The sequence below is a fragment of the Astyanax mexicanus genome, chromosome 11 (assembly GCF_023375975.1).
Source record: "Astyanax mexicanus isolate ESR-SI-001 chromosome 11, AstMex3_surface, whole genome shotgun sequence".
NCBI classification, from domain to species: domain Eukaryota; kingdom Metazoa; phylum Chordata; class Actinopteri; order Characiformes; family Acestrorhamphidae; genus Astyanax; species Astyanax mexicanus.
This window is the reverse complement of record NC_064418.1, coordinates 22,372,291-22,390,827: the sequence shown is the minus strand read 5'-3', so window position 1 is coordinate 22,390,827 and position 18,537 is coordinate 22,372,291. Positions and strand designations below refer to the sequence as shown.

At 42.9% G+C, this 18,537-nt stretch overlaps 1 protein-coding gene across 7 annotated transcripts in view; it reads right to left on the bottom strand.

The window, feature by feature from the left end:
• Window positions 1-13,158: 13,158 nt before the first annotated feature.
• map4k4 (mitogen-activated protein kinase kinase kinase kinase 4) overlaps window positions 13,159-18,537 on the bottom strand; it is a 211,352-nt gene continuing 205,973 nt past the window's right edge. For all 7 annotated transcript variants that reach the window (XM_049485385.1, XM_049485378.1, XM_049485380.1 and 4 more), the window contains 2 exons: window positions 18,387-18,526; window positions 13,159-16,429 (listed from right to left, as the gene is read on the bottom strand). In XM_049485385.1, coding sequence (XP_049341342.1) covers window positions 16,346-16,429; window positions 18,387-18,526 — 224 coding nt within the window. In that variant the 3' untranslated portion in view covers window positions 13,159-16,345. The remainder of the gene's footprint in view (window positions 16,430-18,386; window positions 18,527-18,537) is intronic.

Below are 18,537 nucleotides of genomic sequence, written 5' to 3'. Positions count from 1 at the left end.
GAGGTTTTATGCCTATGCTTAAACTACTCCACTTGACTGACATGGAATAAAAATGTAACCAAAGATAACATATATGTAATAAAAGGAAACGTAGAAGCCCTGTTAGATAGAAGAAACATTCTTTGAATTAAAGATACTTCACGTAAGAGAGACAGTGAGCGCAGTGGGACAGACAGATGGATTTGCAAAACTTGTTGAAGAGTACCCACTAGCTTTTAAAGGATTAGGTCAGATCAAAGGTTACAGCTGTAAAGTTACAGTCAATGAGAAAGTTCTACCTGATGTGCAGGGTTTGAGGATAGTTCCCTTTTACATGTTAGAAGCTGTAAATCAGGAGCTAGACAAGATGCTTGAACAAGGTATAATAAAGGAAGTGAATGAAGGGTCAGAATGGCTATGGAATTGATATTATGTGGAATGCCTGGCACTGTTTGCTTCATGGACGATGTAGTCATATATGCAGAAAACGAAGAGCAACTGGAAAAGAGATTGAGACTTTCAAAGATGTGAGAACAGAGGTCTGACTCTCAACAGAGATAAGTGCACTTTTGGATCACAACAGATCCTCGGACATGTGATCTCTGGTGAAGGGATCACAGTGAGGACTGTCAAATCAAATCAAATCAAATGAAATTTATTTGTATAGCGCTTTTTACAACAGGTGTTGTCACAAAGCAGCTTTACAGAAACATGATTACAGAACAAAGAATCAGACAAAACATTAAACATAGAAAATACAGAATACAGAACCTCCAGTGAGCGCGGAGGCAAGGAAAAACTCCCTCAGAGCTGCAGGAGGACCAAGACTCACATTTAAGGGGAGACCATCCTACCACTGGTCAAACGGCTTTTAAATGAGTTTCAAAAAGTCTTTTATACATCCACATAGGTTTTATACATTCAGGAGTATAGCAGCACCACTAATGGCTTGGATGTAATCTGTAGTGGAGAATAAGATGGATGATGAGCAGCTGATCTGTGATGGGTGATGGAGAAGAGCTGACTTCAGAAACTTCAATCAGTCTGGCCGGACAGGAGACGCGAGAGCCTGAGGGTCCAACATCCATCAGTATTGGGTCAGACAGGTGGGCAGTCAGTAACTCGGAGGAAGGCAGAGAGATGGAATTAGTTTTAACTGGATTTATGTAAAAAAGAGAATATAAAACATTATCAGAGTGTGGCTAATGACTCCGGCAGATCTAAATAAAACAGCCTAACTAAAGGCAAAGAGCCAGAAGGTAACATAGACATGGAGGCTCCCTGAAACACTGGCATCCACCCACTCCACCAATCACAAACCTGAGTGACCGTGTGCAGTAGGAGAACAACAGCACCAGCATCTCAGTTTACCACAATTCCCTCTGTCCATGAACCCCTGAATCTGCAGCCTTATCTAAAGGCAGAAACATTAATTACCAAAAGCTAAACTAAACAAGTAAGTTTTCAGTCTAGACTTAAAGATTGAGACTGTGTCTGAGTCCCGAACATATTCGGGGAGATTATTCCAGAGTTGAGGAGCTTTATAAGAGAAAGCTCTTCCTCCTGCAGAGCTCCTCTGAATTTTAGGAACTACTAAGAAACCAGCACCCTGAGATCTAAGTAATTGTGGTGGTTCATAATAGGAGATGAGGTCTCGCAAATACTCAGGAGCGAGCCCGTGTAGGTTTTTATATGTTAACAGGAGAATTTTGTAGTTTATGCGGAATTTGACTGGAAGCCACTACAGTGCTGATAGGACTGGACTAATATGGTCAAGTTGTCTAGTTTTAGTAAGGACCTCTGGAGCAGAGTCCTTACCTTTGTCGTTGTGTGCTCCAGAGCATTTTGTGCTCCAGCATCAATGTGTGGCATGAAAGCCTCCCCAGCACCATGGACATCTACACCTTCAGATGCAGGAAAAGGGCCACCTGCATCAGTAAGGATCCCACCCACCCAGCACACGCACTTTTTGTCCCGCTCCCCTTATGCAGGAGGCTGCAGACAATCAAGTGCAAAACGACCTCAGAAACCGCTTAATTCCAGAAGCTGTACGACTCTTAAACTACTCCTAAACAACACAATGCACTGACACTTACTATTTACAAAAACACTGTCTATTTACCTGCACTGATACGCTTTATCACTTTTCATGTTACTAATATCCACACACAATCATCATGCTGCTTAATTAATTTGCACTTTGGATTTCATGCTGCTGCTATTCCCCTACTCCTTTAAATTTTTCTGTGTATTTATCTTATCTATTTTATTATTGTGTTTTTTATTCTATTTTATATTGTCTTATATTTACCTATTTTAAATTACTCTTTGGATGTAATCTGGACCGTGAGTATACAATTTTGTTCCACCTCATGTACCACATGGGATGTAAATGACAATAAATTCTCCTTGAATCCTTGAATTCAAACTTCTCCACTCATTCTTGGGCACCTGTGGATTTCTTATGAAATTCATACTGAACTATGCAAACTTATCCAAGCAATATGAGCAGAATATGACAGAAGATTATACACTGATTTGGCCAAACCCTGTTCCAGAGGAAATGCAGCCTTACAATACATGTGCTGGAGAGTTAAGCACACAAGATGGACTTGTGAGGGCACAGGATAGTGCTACCAAGTTCAATAGTGAAACAAGCACTGCAGATCGGACACGAGACTCCGTAAAAAACAGAATATGAGAAGCACTCGGATCTCTGCTAGATACACGCCTGGAAACTATTGACGGATGCCTGGACACTTTAACTTTAAGTCTTTCCTCACTGTGTGCAGCTCTGGCTGATTTAACGGAGAGAGTTGCTTCAAACGAGACCAGGCTGTCTGGAGCGGAGAACCGTGTCTCTGATATGGAGGACTGTTCAAACTCTCACAGCAGCCAACTGGCCGCGCTGGAGAAGAGGGCTCAGCTGCTTCAGTCTAAGGTTGATGACCTGGAGAACCGCGGGCGGCGAAAGAATATCAAGATTGTCGGCCTTCCTGAGCAAGCGGAGGGCTCTACGCCTCTCGCGGAATTTCTGTGCGCAATGCTGCCAAAATCTTTTGGCCTTCCATCGGGCTTTGCTCCCGAAATAGAGCATGCTCACAGATCTCTCGCACCGGCGCCGCCTGAGCGCGGCCCGCCGCGGTCTGTGCTGGTGCGCTTTCTCCGATACCCAGATAAGGAGACAGTTCTGCGAGCCGCGCCACAGAAACGCGAGGTAACACACGATGGGGGCAGCTTCGATTTTACCAGGATCTCTCTGCTGAGGTCCTCCGGACACGGCAGAAGTTCGGTCAGCTGAGACAGGAGTTTACGGCTCGGCAGATGTTTAGACAAGTGACTCTGCTGAAAATGTATACTTTTTGGTGTTCTCTCTATTTTCTTTATAGACATCATTAGAGGTAGCTGTTAGAAATATGCTTTAATTTTTTATATAATCAGTAACTTTGCTATAATTAATACTAATCAAGCTAATAAAGTATAATCAATTGCATTACTATAGTCCTAATACTAATAAAGTAAATGAAGTAAAATTAAATGCATTATGAGTAAGAGTGTGATACTATGGTAGGCAACAGAGTTTGACATAAAGCTTGCCCCACTGACCTAGAGGCCAGCTAAAAGAAAGGTGTTGACATGTTACCGGCAGAGTGGAGGAAGGCAGTTGAGACAGTTCTCTAAAATACGTCTCTGTCTTAACTATCAGTTACTTGCAAGATCTGGCTGTTGGTGTTTAGGCCCCAAAACCGCTGTGAGGCAAAAGAGGATTGAGTCCTACTGTATGCGTAGGAAGTTTTTGACAGACAAGCATCTGATCAAGACCAGCTAGAACCAGTTTTTGGGGAACTGACCCAGGTGCCTTTCTCCGTGACCTTTAGGTGTGGTTTGTCTATAAATGCTTGTGTCTGTGAAAAACTCTTCGGACTATTTCTTTTGAACTCCTTGTGAGTGGAAGTGGTCCCCAGAGATCTCTGTACAAATAAATTGTGAGGTGCACCTCCTGGTATCCAGTCTTGGTCATTACCTTTTCCCATTGCAAACGAACACGTGAGTAACGACAAGAGAGAGCAGCCGAGGGCGTACTCAACATAGCCTTTTGTCCGGATCTCATATTTAGCGTTAAGGTGACAGGAATTGCGCTGTCTGACATTTAAACAAGGTAGAAAAATTTCTTACTTCTTACTTCTTGATATATTTTCTGTTGTAATTCAGCTGTAATTCTTTACTTTTCCCTTGAGACCTGGACAAACTTTGGTTAACTGCAAAACTGTGGAACGATGCTTGGTTCCATTTCAGGGTTTATGCGGATGGATTTTTTTTTTGTTTTTCTATCTTGCTCTTTTTTCTGCGAGGTGTGGTTATATTAATTAATAAACATTTACCATTTATTCTTGAACAACAAATAAACAATCCTGAGTGCAGATATGTTTTAATCTCGGGCCTGTTGTTCAATGTTCAATATTTATGCTGCAAAGGAGGACTGCCCTAAATTTATGTCTGATGTAATTCTGCTGTTTAATAATAGCTGCAAAAATTTAGGGATTATGCCCGGCGATTTTAATTGTGTCATGGACCAAAACTTAGACAAGTCTTCCGCTCTTTCAACCAATTCTAAATCGGCAGCGGTGCTCAATCAGATGTGCGCGGAATCTGGGCTAGTTGATATTTGGAGGGAATTAAATCCTACTGTCCGGGACTATACCTTTTATTCTCATCCTCATAGTTCATATTCACGGATTGATTACATACTCATACCCAATTTTTCCACCTAGTATCCCATAGTAAAATAGGTCCTATTGTTCTGTCTGATCACACTCCAGTCTACATGGAAATGAAACTGGGCATTCCAATGTCTAGCAGTAGGACTGACACTGAGTTTAACTCTTCTTTGCTTACAAACAAGGAATTCTGTAATTTTATGCGCCTACGTATCCGTTACTTTTGGGAAGATAATAAGCACTCCCCTGTGTCATCAGCCACTTTATGGGATGCAGCAAAAGCCACAATTAGAGGTGACATTATCTCATATTCTTCTTCAGTAAAAAAGACTCAGGCTCAGGAACGCTTAGATTTGGAAGCAGAAGTTATTTGTTTAGAAGGATTACATAAATCCTTCTCCACTCAGTCATTTTTTGTGAAATTATGTCAGATGAGAGCTAAGCTTAATTTAAACCATATAAAAAAAATACTTCATTTTTCGAGACAGAAGTTTTATGATGATTTGGTAACAAATCTAGTTGGCTGCTTGCTCATCAACTTAAAAAGGAACAGAGTGACAGAGCTATTAAATCTTTAAAAAACTCAGAAGGTTCTGTTACATATGATCCTCTGGTTATAAACAGGTCTTTTAAAAAATTTTATCAGTCTCTATATAAATCAGAGAATACTATGTCAGAGACAGATGTTTTGGCTTCTCTTGACACATTATCTCTTCCTGTCATATCAGAGGAGGACAGGGATGCTCTAAATGCTGAGTTTTCTGTTGAGGAAATTTTTCAAGCACTGCAAGTCATGCCTTCCAATAAATCTCCCGGTCCAGACGGCTTTCCACCTGAGTTTTTTTAAGTTTTCTGGCCTGAGCTTTACCCAATTTTGCTACCTGTTTTTCATGATCTGCTTGAATCTGGTTCGATACCTGACACCTGGAAAATGGCTTAAACTTAATTTTAAGTTCATGCACAGAATCTTTTTAACACCAGTACGAGTACAGAGGATATACCCAGAGAGATCGGACCTATGCTTCAAATGTCAGACACAGAGAGGTACATTCATTCACTCTTTTTGGACCTGTAAAAAATTAAACCATTCTGGAGGGAAGTGCATCTGGTTATTGAGGATATTTTCAGTGTAAAGTTTGCTATGTGCCCCGCACTGTATTTTCTGAGTGCCCAGTTGGATGACATTTTTGATGCCCAGTTGAGACAAGTTTTCATTCTGTTGGTTTTTATAGCCAAAAAATGTATTTTGCTGCTTTGGTCTTCCAAACAAGCCCCATCATTGACCTTATGGCTGTCTCAGTTGACATCTCTCCTTCCTCTTGAGAAACTGACTTATGACCTCCGCCAGAGGTCTGAGAGCTTAGAAAAAAAACAAAAAAACATAGAAAATATACAGAACCCTCCAGAGCTGCAGGAGGAGGAAGAAACCTTGGGAGGACCAAGAGTCACATAAAAGGGGGGACCATCCTACCACTGGTCAAATGGCTTTTAAATTATTTTTAAAAAGTCTTTTATACATCCACATAGGTTTTATATATTCAGGAGTATAATAGTGCCACTAATGGCTTGGATGTAAACTGTAGTGGAGAATAAGATGGGTGAAGAGCAGCTGATCTGTGTTGGTGGATGGAGAAAAGCTGACTTCAGAAACGTCCATCAGTCTGGCCGGGCAGAGGACATGAGAGCCTGAGGGTCCAACATCCATCAGCATTGGGTCAGACAGGTGGGCAGCAGTGATGTCATACTTAGTAACGCGTTACTCTAATCTGACCCTTTTTTTCAGTAACTAGTAATCTAACGCGTTACTATTTCCAATCCAGTAATCAGATTAAAGTTACTTAATCAAGTCACTGTGCGTTACTCTTTCTCTCTCTCTCTCTCTCTCTCCACCTCACACACACACACACACCGCTCCCTTACCGATTCCCCCTCCGCTCTCTCCCAATCACACGCGTCTCGCTTTCTCCCCTGTCTCTCTCTCGCGCTATCTGTTTATAAAGGCGTTTTTTCCCGGCCGCGTCCCAATTCACTAGCCAGGGCAGCGGTCTGCACAGATCTGATTGGCAGAGGAGAGCGTTTGAAGATTTTACACCACACGTGATTGGTCTGCAAGTTTTCGGTGGGCGATACAGGTTGGTGCGATGGCCTCGTGGAGCGGGACCCGTGGGACTACCTGGGGTGCGATCCCAGCAGTTCCGAGGAGGAAGAGCACTTCCTTCCTACACCAGCCCGTCTGCCGCTGCCTCCGGGGGCTGTCCTGCCTCCGGCTTTCACGTGTTCATGCTAGCTCCTGGAGGAAGCGGCATCCACTCCGGGGAGAACTGCAGCAACACCAGCCCTCCAGAAGCCGTCTCCCGTCCGCTCGCCTCCCATGACGCTCTCCGACTCTGTGACTAAGGCACTAGCATCTCTGGCACCTCCCAAGCTAGCTTTTCCAGTGGCTAGAGCGCTAGCATTTCTGGCACCTCCAGAGCTAGCTACTCCCGCGCTCCGTAACTCCCGTGGTAGCAGCCGAGCCGCGCTTCGACACCTACGCGGTGAGCCAGCCGCGGTCTGTGATTTTCACCGCGCCGGTCTCTACCGGTGGCCCTGCGCTTCCCACTATTGACTCTGCCGGTAAAGCTGCAACTCCAGTCCGGGTTTTCATTGCACCCGCAGTCTGAAGAGCTGGCTTTCATGGCGGCTGCAGAGTTGGATTCAGCTGTTGCGCTCCGGGACTATCTCCGCGGCGACCCGGCCGTGCTCTGGGACTTTCTCTGCGGCCACTCAGCCGTGCTCTGGGATTTTCTCTGCGCCGGACTTGTTGGTTCAGGTGAATTATGGGAGTTGGAGTGAGGTCTGATTGTGGGTGCAGGTGAATTATGGGAGTTGGAGTGAGAGCTCATAGTGGGTGCAGGTGAATAATGGAAGTTGGAGTGAGGTTTGATAGTGGGTGCAGGTGAATTTTCGGAGTTGGAGTAAATGCTGATTGTGGATGCAGGTGAATTATGGGAGTTGAAGTGAAGGGCTAATAGTGGGTGCAAGTGAATTATGGGAGTTTTAGTAACATCTGATCGTGGGTGCAGGTGAATTATGGGAGTTGGAGTGAGAGCTCATAGTGGGTGCAGGCGAATTATGGGAGTTGGATTGAGGGCTGATAGTGGGTGCAGGTGAATTATGGTAGTTGTAGTGAGATCTGATAGTGTGTGCAGGGGAATTATGGGAGTTGGAGTGAGGGCTGATTGTGGGTGCAGGTGAATTATGGGAGTTAAAGTAAAGGGATGATAGTGGGTGCAGGTGAATTATGGGAGTTAAAGTAAAGGGATGATAGTGGGTGCAGGTGAATTATGGGAGTTGAAGTAAAGGGATGATAGTGGGTGGAGGTGAATTATGGAAGTTGGAGTGAGAGCTGATAGTGGGTGCAGGTGAATTATGGGAGTTAAAGTAAAGGGATGATAGTGGGTGCAGGTGAATTATGGGAGTTAAAGTAAAGGGATGATAGTGGGTGGAGGTGAATTATGGAAGTTGGAGTGAGAGCTGATAGTGGGTGCAGGTGAATTTTCGGAGTAGTAGTGAGGTCTGATAGTGGCTGCAGGTGAATTATGGGAGTTGTAGTGAGGTCTGATAGTGGGTGCACGTGACTTATGGGAGTTGGATTGAGGGCTAATACTGGGTGCATGTGAATTATGGGAGCTGTAGTGAGTTTTGATAGTGTGTGCAGATGAATTATGGGAGTTGGCCTGAGGGCTGATAGTGGGTGCAGGTGAATTAGGGGAGTTAAAGTAAAGGGATGATAGTGGGTGCAGGTGAATTATGGGAGTTAAAGTAAAGGGATGATAGTGGGTGCAGGTGAATTATGGGAGTTGAAGTAAAGGGCTGATAGTTGGTTATTATGGGTAATTATGGGAGTTGGAATTTGGGTTGACAGTGGGTGCATTTGAATTATGGGACATGGAGTGAGAGCTGATAGTGGGTGGAGGTGAATTATGGAAGTTGTAGTGAGGTCTGATAGTGGCTGCAGGTGAATTATGGGAGTTGGATTGAGGGCTAATACTGGGTGCAGGTGAATTAGGGGAGTTGGAGTGAGTGTTGATAGTGGATGCAGGTTAATTATGGGAGTTGGAGTGAGCGCTGATAGTGGGTGCAGGTGAATTATGGGAGTTGTAGTGAGAGCTGATAGTGGGTGCAGGTGAATTATGGGAGTTGTAGTGAGAGCTGATAGTGGGTGCAGGTGAATTATGGGAGTTGGAGTGAGAGCAGTTAGTGGATGCAGGTGAATTATGGGAGTTGGAGGGAGCGCTGATAGTGGGTGCAGGTGAATTATGGGAGTTGTAGTGAGGTCTGATAGAGGGTGCAGGTGAATTATGGGAGTTGTAGTGAGGTCTGATAGTGGGTGCAGTTGAATTATGGGAGTTGTAGTGAGGTCTGATAGAGGGTGCAGGTGAATTATGGAAGTTGTAGTGAGATCTGATAATGGGTGGAGGTGAATTATGGGAGTTGGAGTGAGGTCTGATCGTGTGTGCAGGTAAATTATGGGAGTTGGAGTGAGGGCTGATAGTTGGTTCAGGTGAATTATGGGAGTTGTAGTGAGGTCTGGTAGTTGGTTCAGGTGAATTATGGGAGTTGGAGTGAGGGCCGATAGTGGGTGCAGGTGAATTATGGGAGTTGTAGTGAGGTCTGATAGAGGGTGCAGGTGAATTATGGGAGTTGTAGTGAGGTCTGATAGAGGGTGCAGGTGAATTATGGGAGTTGTAGTGAGGTCTGATAGTGGGTGCAGTTGAATTATGAGAGTTGGAGTGAGGTCTGATTGTTGGTTCAGGTGAATTATGGGAGTTGTAGTGAGGGCTGATAGTGGGTGCAGGTGAATTATGGGAGTTGGAGTGAGGGCTGATTGTTGGTTCAGGTGAATTATGGGAGTTGTAGTGAGGGCTGATAGTGGGTGCAGGTGAATTATGGGAGTTGTAGTGAGGGCTGATAGTGTGTGCATGTGAATTATGGGAGTTGGAGTGAGAGCTGATACTGGGTGCAGTTAAATTATGAGCGTTGGAGTAAGGGCTGATAATTGGTTCAGGTGAATTATGGGAGTTGTAGTGAGGGCTGATAGTGGGTGCAGGTGAATTATGGGAGTTAAAGAAAAGGGATGATAGTGGGTGCAGGTGAATTATGGGAGTTGGAATGAGGTCTGATTGTTGGTGCAGGTGAATTATGAGAGTTGGAGTGAGAGCTGATATTGGGTGCAGGTGAATTATGGGAGTTGGAGTGAGGGCTGATTGTTAGTTCAGGTGAATTATGGGAGTTGGAGTGAGGGCTGATAGTTGGTTCAGGTGAATTATGGGAGTTGTAGTGAGGTCTGATAGAGGGTGAAGGTGAATTATGGGAGTTGTAGTGAGAGCTGATACTGGGTGCAGTTAAATTATGAGCGTTGGAGTAAGGGCTGATAATTGGTTCAGGTGAATTATGGGAGTTGTAGTGAGGGCTGATAGTGGTTGCAGTTGAATTATCAGAGTTGGAGTGAGGGCTGATAGTTTGTTCAGGTGAATTATGGGAGTTGTAGTGAGGGCTAATAGTGTGTTCAGGTGAATTATGGGAGTTGGAGTGAGGTCCGATTGTGGGTGCAGGTGAATTATGGGAGTTGAAGTACAGGGATGATAGTGGGTGCAGTTGAATTATGGGAGTTGAAGTGAGAGCTGATAGTGGGTGCAGGTGAATTAATGGAGTTGGAGTGAGGTCTGATTGTGGATGCAGGTGAATTATGGAAGTTGGAGTGAGGTCTGATAGAGGGTGCAGGTGAATTATGGGAGTTGTAGTGAGGTCTGATAGTGGGTGCAGTTAAATTATGAGCATTGGAGTAAGGGCTGATAATTGGTTCAGGTGAATTATGGGAGTTGTAGTGAGGGCTGATAGTAGGTTCAGGTTATCGATTTGTTTCGCGATCATTTTTCCCTTGATGACGATGATAAGCCTGTGCGATAGAATTCGATAAACATTCATTTCCATTTCCCGTCTAAGTAGCGCCGCAAACGGGCGCAGCACGTGATCACGCTGAACTGCATGCTCAGCCAAGTACCACTGGGGCTGGATCTGATCCAAGTCCTCCCATAAGTCCGCAGACCAATGAAAACACAACGTAGGAGGCGTTGGAACAGACCCAGCCGCACGCCCATCTTTGCTCAGCCGGAGGACCGCGGTTAATCAATAGCAGGTTACGGGAAGATGGCCAGTAGAGAGAACCCCGAGAGTGAAGAGGAGGGTGAGCCATCTACTCTTGATGACATTGTTCCAAAGAAAGGCCGTACCACTTCCAATATATGGAAGTGGTCCTGGACCCGAATATTCGGGTATTCGGATATTCGTTCGTTGAGTAGGTATTCGGTTTTTAATTTTAGTATTCGGATATTCGTTTTTTTTTTTCTTTCCAGAGCTCCACCTCACTCTAACATCACACTTCTGTTCTCGCAGGTCCTGTCAGAATATCTTGCGCGTGAGACAGAACTAAATTGCTATTGCGGGAGTGGGAGTTTAATCAATCCAGAGGATGCGGGAGCAAATTAATAAATAGTTAAGAAAATTGTAATAATCACGCAGTGATTCTCATGCGCAACAAATAACCCTAAAGAAAAGTGGAGTATGGACCTACACACACACACACACACACACACACACAAACAACGATGGTGTTTGGACTGTGGGAAGAAACGGGCCGCACTGTTCAGCACGTTTTTAATAAAATTTAAAGTAAATTTTAAGCACTAAATGTAATTAATTCAATTTATATTAGGACCGCGGGGCAGGCGCGGCAAAAATGTGTATGTGGCGGGCGCGGGATTAAAAGAAGTGTTTTTTTGCGGAGGGGTAACAGGACAAAAACACCCTAAGAATGATGAATGAAAACATAACTACACAACATGAGTAGACATAACGCACTCCAAATATTCAGGACTGAAGTGAAATAAATGATACTGTACAGATATAATCTGTTTCTAGTAGATATTTAATGAGAAATAAGAACAGTGTGAATAAAAAAAAACAGACGCATATTACAGACTTCTTGAGCCCCAACGGCCCAAGGAAAGGGGTGGGATTTTTTTTTTTTTCGGGCCGGGGGTCTGTGGACAATTTTGCTGTGGATTAATTCGTTTTTAATTCATCTTTAAAAAAAAATAATAATTCAAATATTCGCTACCAATTACTGCAATAATAGCTCAAAAAACGCTATTCGGGCCAGCCCTAATAATATCGAGATACAGAAAAAAATATTGTGATAAAACTTTTGTCCATAACTCCCTTATTCTCTCACGATATCCACTGATATGGAAAACTATATTGTGATAAGATTTTTTTTCCATATCGCCCAGCTCTAGTTCAGGTGAATTATGGGAGTTGGAGTGAGGGGCTGATTGTGGGTGCAGGTCAATTATGGGAGTTGTAGTGAGGTCCAAAAATGGGTGCAGGTGAATTCTGGGAGTTGTAAGATTTGAATGTAGGTGCAGGTGGATGGGATGTTCCATTTCTGAAGTTGTGTTTCAGGTATTTAATGTTCCTCCATCCACATTGTAAAGTAAGTACCAGGTATACACCATAGAATGCTAAAATTATCACCCACAGTAAACAGTGCAGTGCAGTTGGGGACAATGATGGTGAACGGCAGTGTCTGGCTGAAATTGTCTGTGTGAACAGCGACTACAATTTAGAAAAAAATTACATTCATAGCCAGTCCAGGAGACTTTTCCCACAAATCCCACAGGTCAGTGAGATGTTCTTTAACTTCCATTATACATGGTAAAAGTCATGGGACACCATACTAATTTTGGTTGGTAAGTGCATTTGTTCCTTGCAAGCTGCACCATGACCAGAATATGTAACCAGTCTTTCTGGAAAAGTTGAAATTGTTTAAACTTAATGTGCTGGTTTATACAGCTTCATTATTACATCCACTGTATTTGGTACTACCGCCAGCAAAACACCCCAGAGCAACAGCTCCCACCACCATGCTTAACAGCTGCCACAGTGCTCTCTGGTTCCTGTAAGTGGTCTGATAGTCCAAACCTTCCAAAACAGCGTTTCACACTGTAAAACAATCGGACCATGGATCAGCTGTTCCGGACCGAGACCACCTTGTGTTTTCTGACCATGGTTTACAGTACATTTCACTCTTGGTATTGATGTTCAGAGCCAACAAAGACAGGTGTTAAAACATCCTTACATAAACAGAAATTTAAGAGGTTTTGACTTTGGAAGTGGAAGACATTTTGGAACTTTCAGCAGCTCTGTTTATAGACTTTTAGCACTGTATGAATAATTGTAACCCTGATAAAAAATACAGCCATATGACAAAGTATTCATTGTTCAGTATATTGTCTTTTACATATTCTTAATCATTTTAGATCAAATATAATTTAAATCTGTCACATGGCTGATGTGATGATAAAGATCATCTGAAAACAAAAGAAGGGAAACAATAAAAACATTCAATGAAGATTCCTTAAATTACTTTAGGGGTTTATTTCCAAAGAAAAACAAAGGACCATCAGGAAAATACAGGACTTCCTGCCATACACAGAGGATGAACGATACAGTGCCACGACTGAAACACAGACATCCAATCAGCCGGGAACATTTCTGAAAGGTCAGCACACCACTGAGAGATTGCTGCCTGAACGATTATCCTTATAATAACAGCAGACAAATACTGACAAAAAAAATGTTTGATAGAAAAAAGCAAAGAATTCTGTGAGATAACAGAAATATAATATTGATGCACATTAGTGTAAGAAACCTCCGTCTCCATAAACATTCTCAATAGGTCAGCATTATATTACGTGAGCACTAGATTAGGTCATAGTCATAGAATTGAATGAGGAATAAAAAAAAAAAGAAAAATACAGAACCATCTATGGTTAAGCATCTTAACTATGTCTGGAGTTAAAAAATACCCAAAGCTCCTAAACATAAGCCCAGAAATGTTTGTCTTTTTCATGTAGTGGTTTCTTAACACTGGTTCTGGTGTTTTTAAATTTGTCACTTCAGCACAATTTTTATTTTTTTTCATGTTGGTGTTCTTATATGCAAAGCAGCAATATGTTTGCATAAAGCAAAATATTAAGGTTAATTAACTCCCCAAAAATTAATACCTATTACTGCAAAAACAAATCATATGAAGAATCAAAAAAGGAAAAGTGTGTAGTGTATGAATGTGTATTGGTGGTCGGTAGTTTGAAAAGTAGAAGAAAAATGAAAATGTCAGAATTGGTCGGACAGAAGAATCATAAAAACACAGGAGGGGTCGTCCAATCACGCAGCTCCAAAGGTTTACCTAATACGCACGTACGAGTACAGTTTCAGAACCAAAAGCCAGCTCATTGAACAGAAACTGATTTTCTGAACATTTAAACGCATCAACGTATTTCAGCCAATACTGCGTTTGTCTTTACGACATGCAGAAGACAGCAGGCGGGGTTCAACTGTCGAACACAAAAAAAAATGTTGATGTAGTAACTTCACTATACCTGTTTACAGATCATTAATTCAGAGGCTAGATTAAAGAGCAGAGGAAATAAAGCTGCAGAAAGAAGTGATGCGAGAGAACAGGTGAACACATAATACTTCCATCCATAATCCGCTCCAATTATTCATTAATGAAATGCAATCTGTAGCAATAAAACGCAATGTGCAGCCTTAAGCAGGCAGTACAGGACTGCCACTGGAGGTTTTGGCTTGGATACTGCTCTCCACAGAGGTGTAAAAACACAAAGTAAATGGTATTCAGAACCAGCGGACACTGCTCATACTGCTGTCCGTGTTCAGTGTTCATATCAACTGTCCACATCCGCAAAAACACACACCATGAAGCTCTGAAATAACCTGATAAATATTTACAACACTGGAGAAAAACAACTAAACTGTAACGAAGAAGTAAAAATCCTATTTCCCACGCCGCTGAACCGAGTCACTGAACATAATCTCAAAATCACGTACACCAGAATCGATCGGACAGGCTCAGTCGCTGTAGTTATACTGCTGAACATTTTCGGGAAGAAAAACAAGTGGATCCATGCCTTTCATTTCAACGTTAACCACAGAACAGTATTTCATACCACATTCCAACTTGCATCGCATACATCTGAAGAAAATCAAAGGCAAAAAATCAAATAAATAATTCAAAACAATTCTGTTTGATTTCATAACACTTATTCACAGCAGGTATATAATTTCCAACACAGTGAGAAAGAGAGAGAGAGAGGGGGAGACAGAGAAAGAGAGAGACAGAGTGAAGAGGAGAGAGAGGGAGAGAGGGGGAGAAAGAGGGAGATAGAAAGAGAGAGACTGAAGAGGAGATAGGCTGAAAGATGGGGAGAAAGAGGGAGACAGAGAAAAAGAGAGAGTTAGAGTGAAGAGGAGAAATAGCAAGAGAGGAGGAAAGAGAGAGAGAGAGTAAAGGGGAGAGAGAGGGAGAGAGGGGGGAGAAAGAGGGAGACAGAGAGAGAGAGAGATAGAGTAAAGAGGAGAGAGGGGGAGAAAGAGGGAGACACAGAGAAAGAGAGAGAGAGAGTTGGAGTGAAGAGGAGAGAGAAAGTGAGAGAAAGGAGGAGAAAGAGGAAGAGAGAGAGTTAGAGTGAAGAGGAGAGAGAAAGGGGGAGAAACAGGGAGAGAGAGATCATTAGAGTAAAGAGAAGAGAGGGGGGAGAGAAAGAGACACAGGGAGAGGGAGTGAGAGAGATAGAAAGAGAGAGAGAGAGAGAGAGAAAAGTTGAGAGAGAGGAGAAAGGAAGACAGAGAACGAGAGTGAGGGAGAGAGGGGGAAAAAGAGGGAGACAGAGAGAGAGAGAGGGGGGAGAGAAAGAGGGAGACAGAGAGAAAGATGGAGTGAAGAGGGGAGAAAGGGAGAGAGGGGAGATAGTTAAAGTGAAAGGAAAAAAGAAAGAGGGAGAGGGGGTGAGAAGGAGGGAGGAGAGAGAGAGATAAAGAGATACCAAGAGAAAGGGGCTGACCATAAACGTTGGCTAAGTTCACTTTATGTCCAGGTGTGTTCCTTTCTCTGGTTCTTTCAAAAGTAGGGTGACACATTGGGCTCTGATAAAATGTAGGCTATAAAGTGGCTAAAATAGCAGGACACAGGGCATGCAAACCTTGGAGAAAAAAAACTCAGGATATTTAGTGAATATTAACAATAAATAATAATAATAATAATAATAATAATAATATTTAGAATTTTGAAAATATATTCTTTAAAATGGTCTTAGTCCTAGGCCCATCCCACACACACTAAAACCTGTCCACAGTGTGAACAAAGTTCACGTCCACACCTTCCTTACAGGCAAAAAAAAAAAACACAAAAAGCACTAGAGCATGTTTTTTATCTTCATAGTGAAAGACTCACTCCAGCTTCACTCTACCAGCCACTCAAGCAGGGATTCTAGATTAAAAAGGACAAACAGACTAGCATTAATACTGTAATCTCCAGCCTCGCTCCACCTCCCCTCACCCCACCTTTTTTAATCGTCGTCTAAGTTGAAGTTTTCTGTACAGTTTCTGTTTCAGTCTGTCTCACAAAGCAGGAGGACGCTGTCCGATTAGCTTCTGCTTGTCAAATCATGAAGTCGTCGCTCGGTTTTGTGGTGGTTGTTGGTTTTCTGGGTGTCGTAAAGAGACTCGTCATGCGGCAGCTGTGTCTACCAGCTCAGTAAGGAGGTTCGTCCCAGGGTCATGAAGTAAACCTGACTGGAGCCTCCAGAACGCACTGACGCGAAGAAAACCTGAACAAATAAAACATAAGATAAAGATTAAATGGCCGGCTCCACCAAACACATCCTTTTATCTTACTTTATTGTTTGTTTAGTTTTGCATATTTGTGTTTTTTATTTTTATCATTGTCCAGTAAATAATCTGTTTTATTTTATTTGTTGTTATCAAGCTAAAATATTCAGTTAATTGTGCTCTGCATTTGACATCATGGGGCCCTATATATCTACAAGAATACAGTGCCTCCAAGTAGCATTTAACCCCCTGCACATTTTGTAGGTTTACACATTAGGAGTTAACTTGGCATTGTGACATTTGGACTGTAGATCAGCCTGGAAGTGTGAAAAACACTGCAGCAAAAAAAGAATGCCCCTCCCAAAACTTGTGAAAAGCACTTATACATGGTCAACATGGGAAAGACTAAGGAGCATTCCAAGGCCATCAGAGACAAAATCTTGGAGGGTCACAAGGCTGGCAAGGGGTACAAAACCATTTTCAAAGAGTTGGGCCTACCTGTCTCCACCATTGGGAGCATCATCCGGAAGTAGAAGGCTTATGGAACTACTGTTAACCTTCCACGGCCCGGACAGCCTTTCAAAGTTCCCTCCCGTGCCGATGCCAGGCTTGTCTGAACAGTCAAGGCTAACCCATGGACAACAAGGAGGGAGCTCCAGAAAGATCTTATAGCGGTGGGGACACTGTTTTTAATAAGTAACGAACTCCACCGCAATGGTCTCCATTCCAGGCGAGCCCATAAGGTACCTTTACTTTCAAAGTGCCATGTCAAGGCTAGTCTACAGTTTTCTTATGATCACTTGGAGGACTCTGAGGCAGACTGGTTCAAGATCGAGGTCTTTGGTGCCAACCACACCTGTGACGTTTGGCGACAAGATGGCACTCTATACGACCCCAGGAATACCATCCCTACAATCAAGCATGGTGGTGGCAGCATCATGCTGTAGGGCTGCTTCTCAGCCAAGGGGCCTGGTCATCTAGTCTGCATCCACGGGAAGATGGATAGCACAGCCTACCTGGAGAGTTTGGCCAAGAACTTCCGTTCCTCCATCAAGGACCTTAAGATGGGTCGTCATTTCATCTTCCAACAAGACAACTACCCCAAGCACACAGCCAAGAAAACCAAGGCCTGGTTCAAGAGGGAAATGATCAAAGTGTTGCAGTTGCCTAGTCTCCTGACCTTAACCCAATTGAAAACTTGTGGAAAGAGCTCGAAATTAAAGTGCACATGAGACACCCAAAGAACCTAGACAACTTGGAGAAAATCTGCATGGTAGCCAAGATTAATCCTGAGACCAGTGCAGGCCTGATCAGGTCTCATAAAAAAACGATTAATAGCTGTAATTGCAAACAAGGGTTTTTCCACAAAATATTAAACCTAGGGGTTGAATAATAATTTAATAAAAATGTTTATTTTTAAAATGTATTATAATTTAACTGAGCAACTTATATTTTTTGTTTGTATTATTTAGGCATCTGTTAATGAATTTTGCTCTTGTTCAAAGATTAAAATCTCTAACTTATTTGCAACTTGTTAAATTTGCTAAATGTACAGGGGGTTGAATACTACTTGGAGGCACTGTATATCTATACTAAATGAGGTGTGTTCAGGTAACTTTCTGGCATATTGCTATCTCTGCAACAGAAAACACAAGTGCTCCACTGTCAACAGTCAGGCATTTATTGCTATATTGGCAGTGAATTACGTGCACAATGCATGTAAATGCGCACGCAGCAGTGAACAACCCATAATATGTACCAGTTTATTTCGTTACGCCCAAAACACACCCATTATTATTTAAGAGAATTAGTACATGCCTTTTCCGTATTTCAAGCCACGAGTTTCCTAAAGATCTCCAAACAGGCCTATATCTCTTATCTCTCAGAACTAAATATTCTTACACTCATAAGAATGCGTGTGCATGTGTGTGCGTGTGTGTGTATTTTTTTTTTCACCTTATCATTTCGTTCACACAGGAACTTCAGTCTCTGAGCTCTCTTATGCATGAAGACTCCGTCCAGGTGTCCAGTCTCTACAGAGCGAATCTCGATGGCTTTCTCTCCCCATCCCATGATTTGGTTGGAGCGGATGTAGGCTGTGGGACGG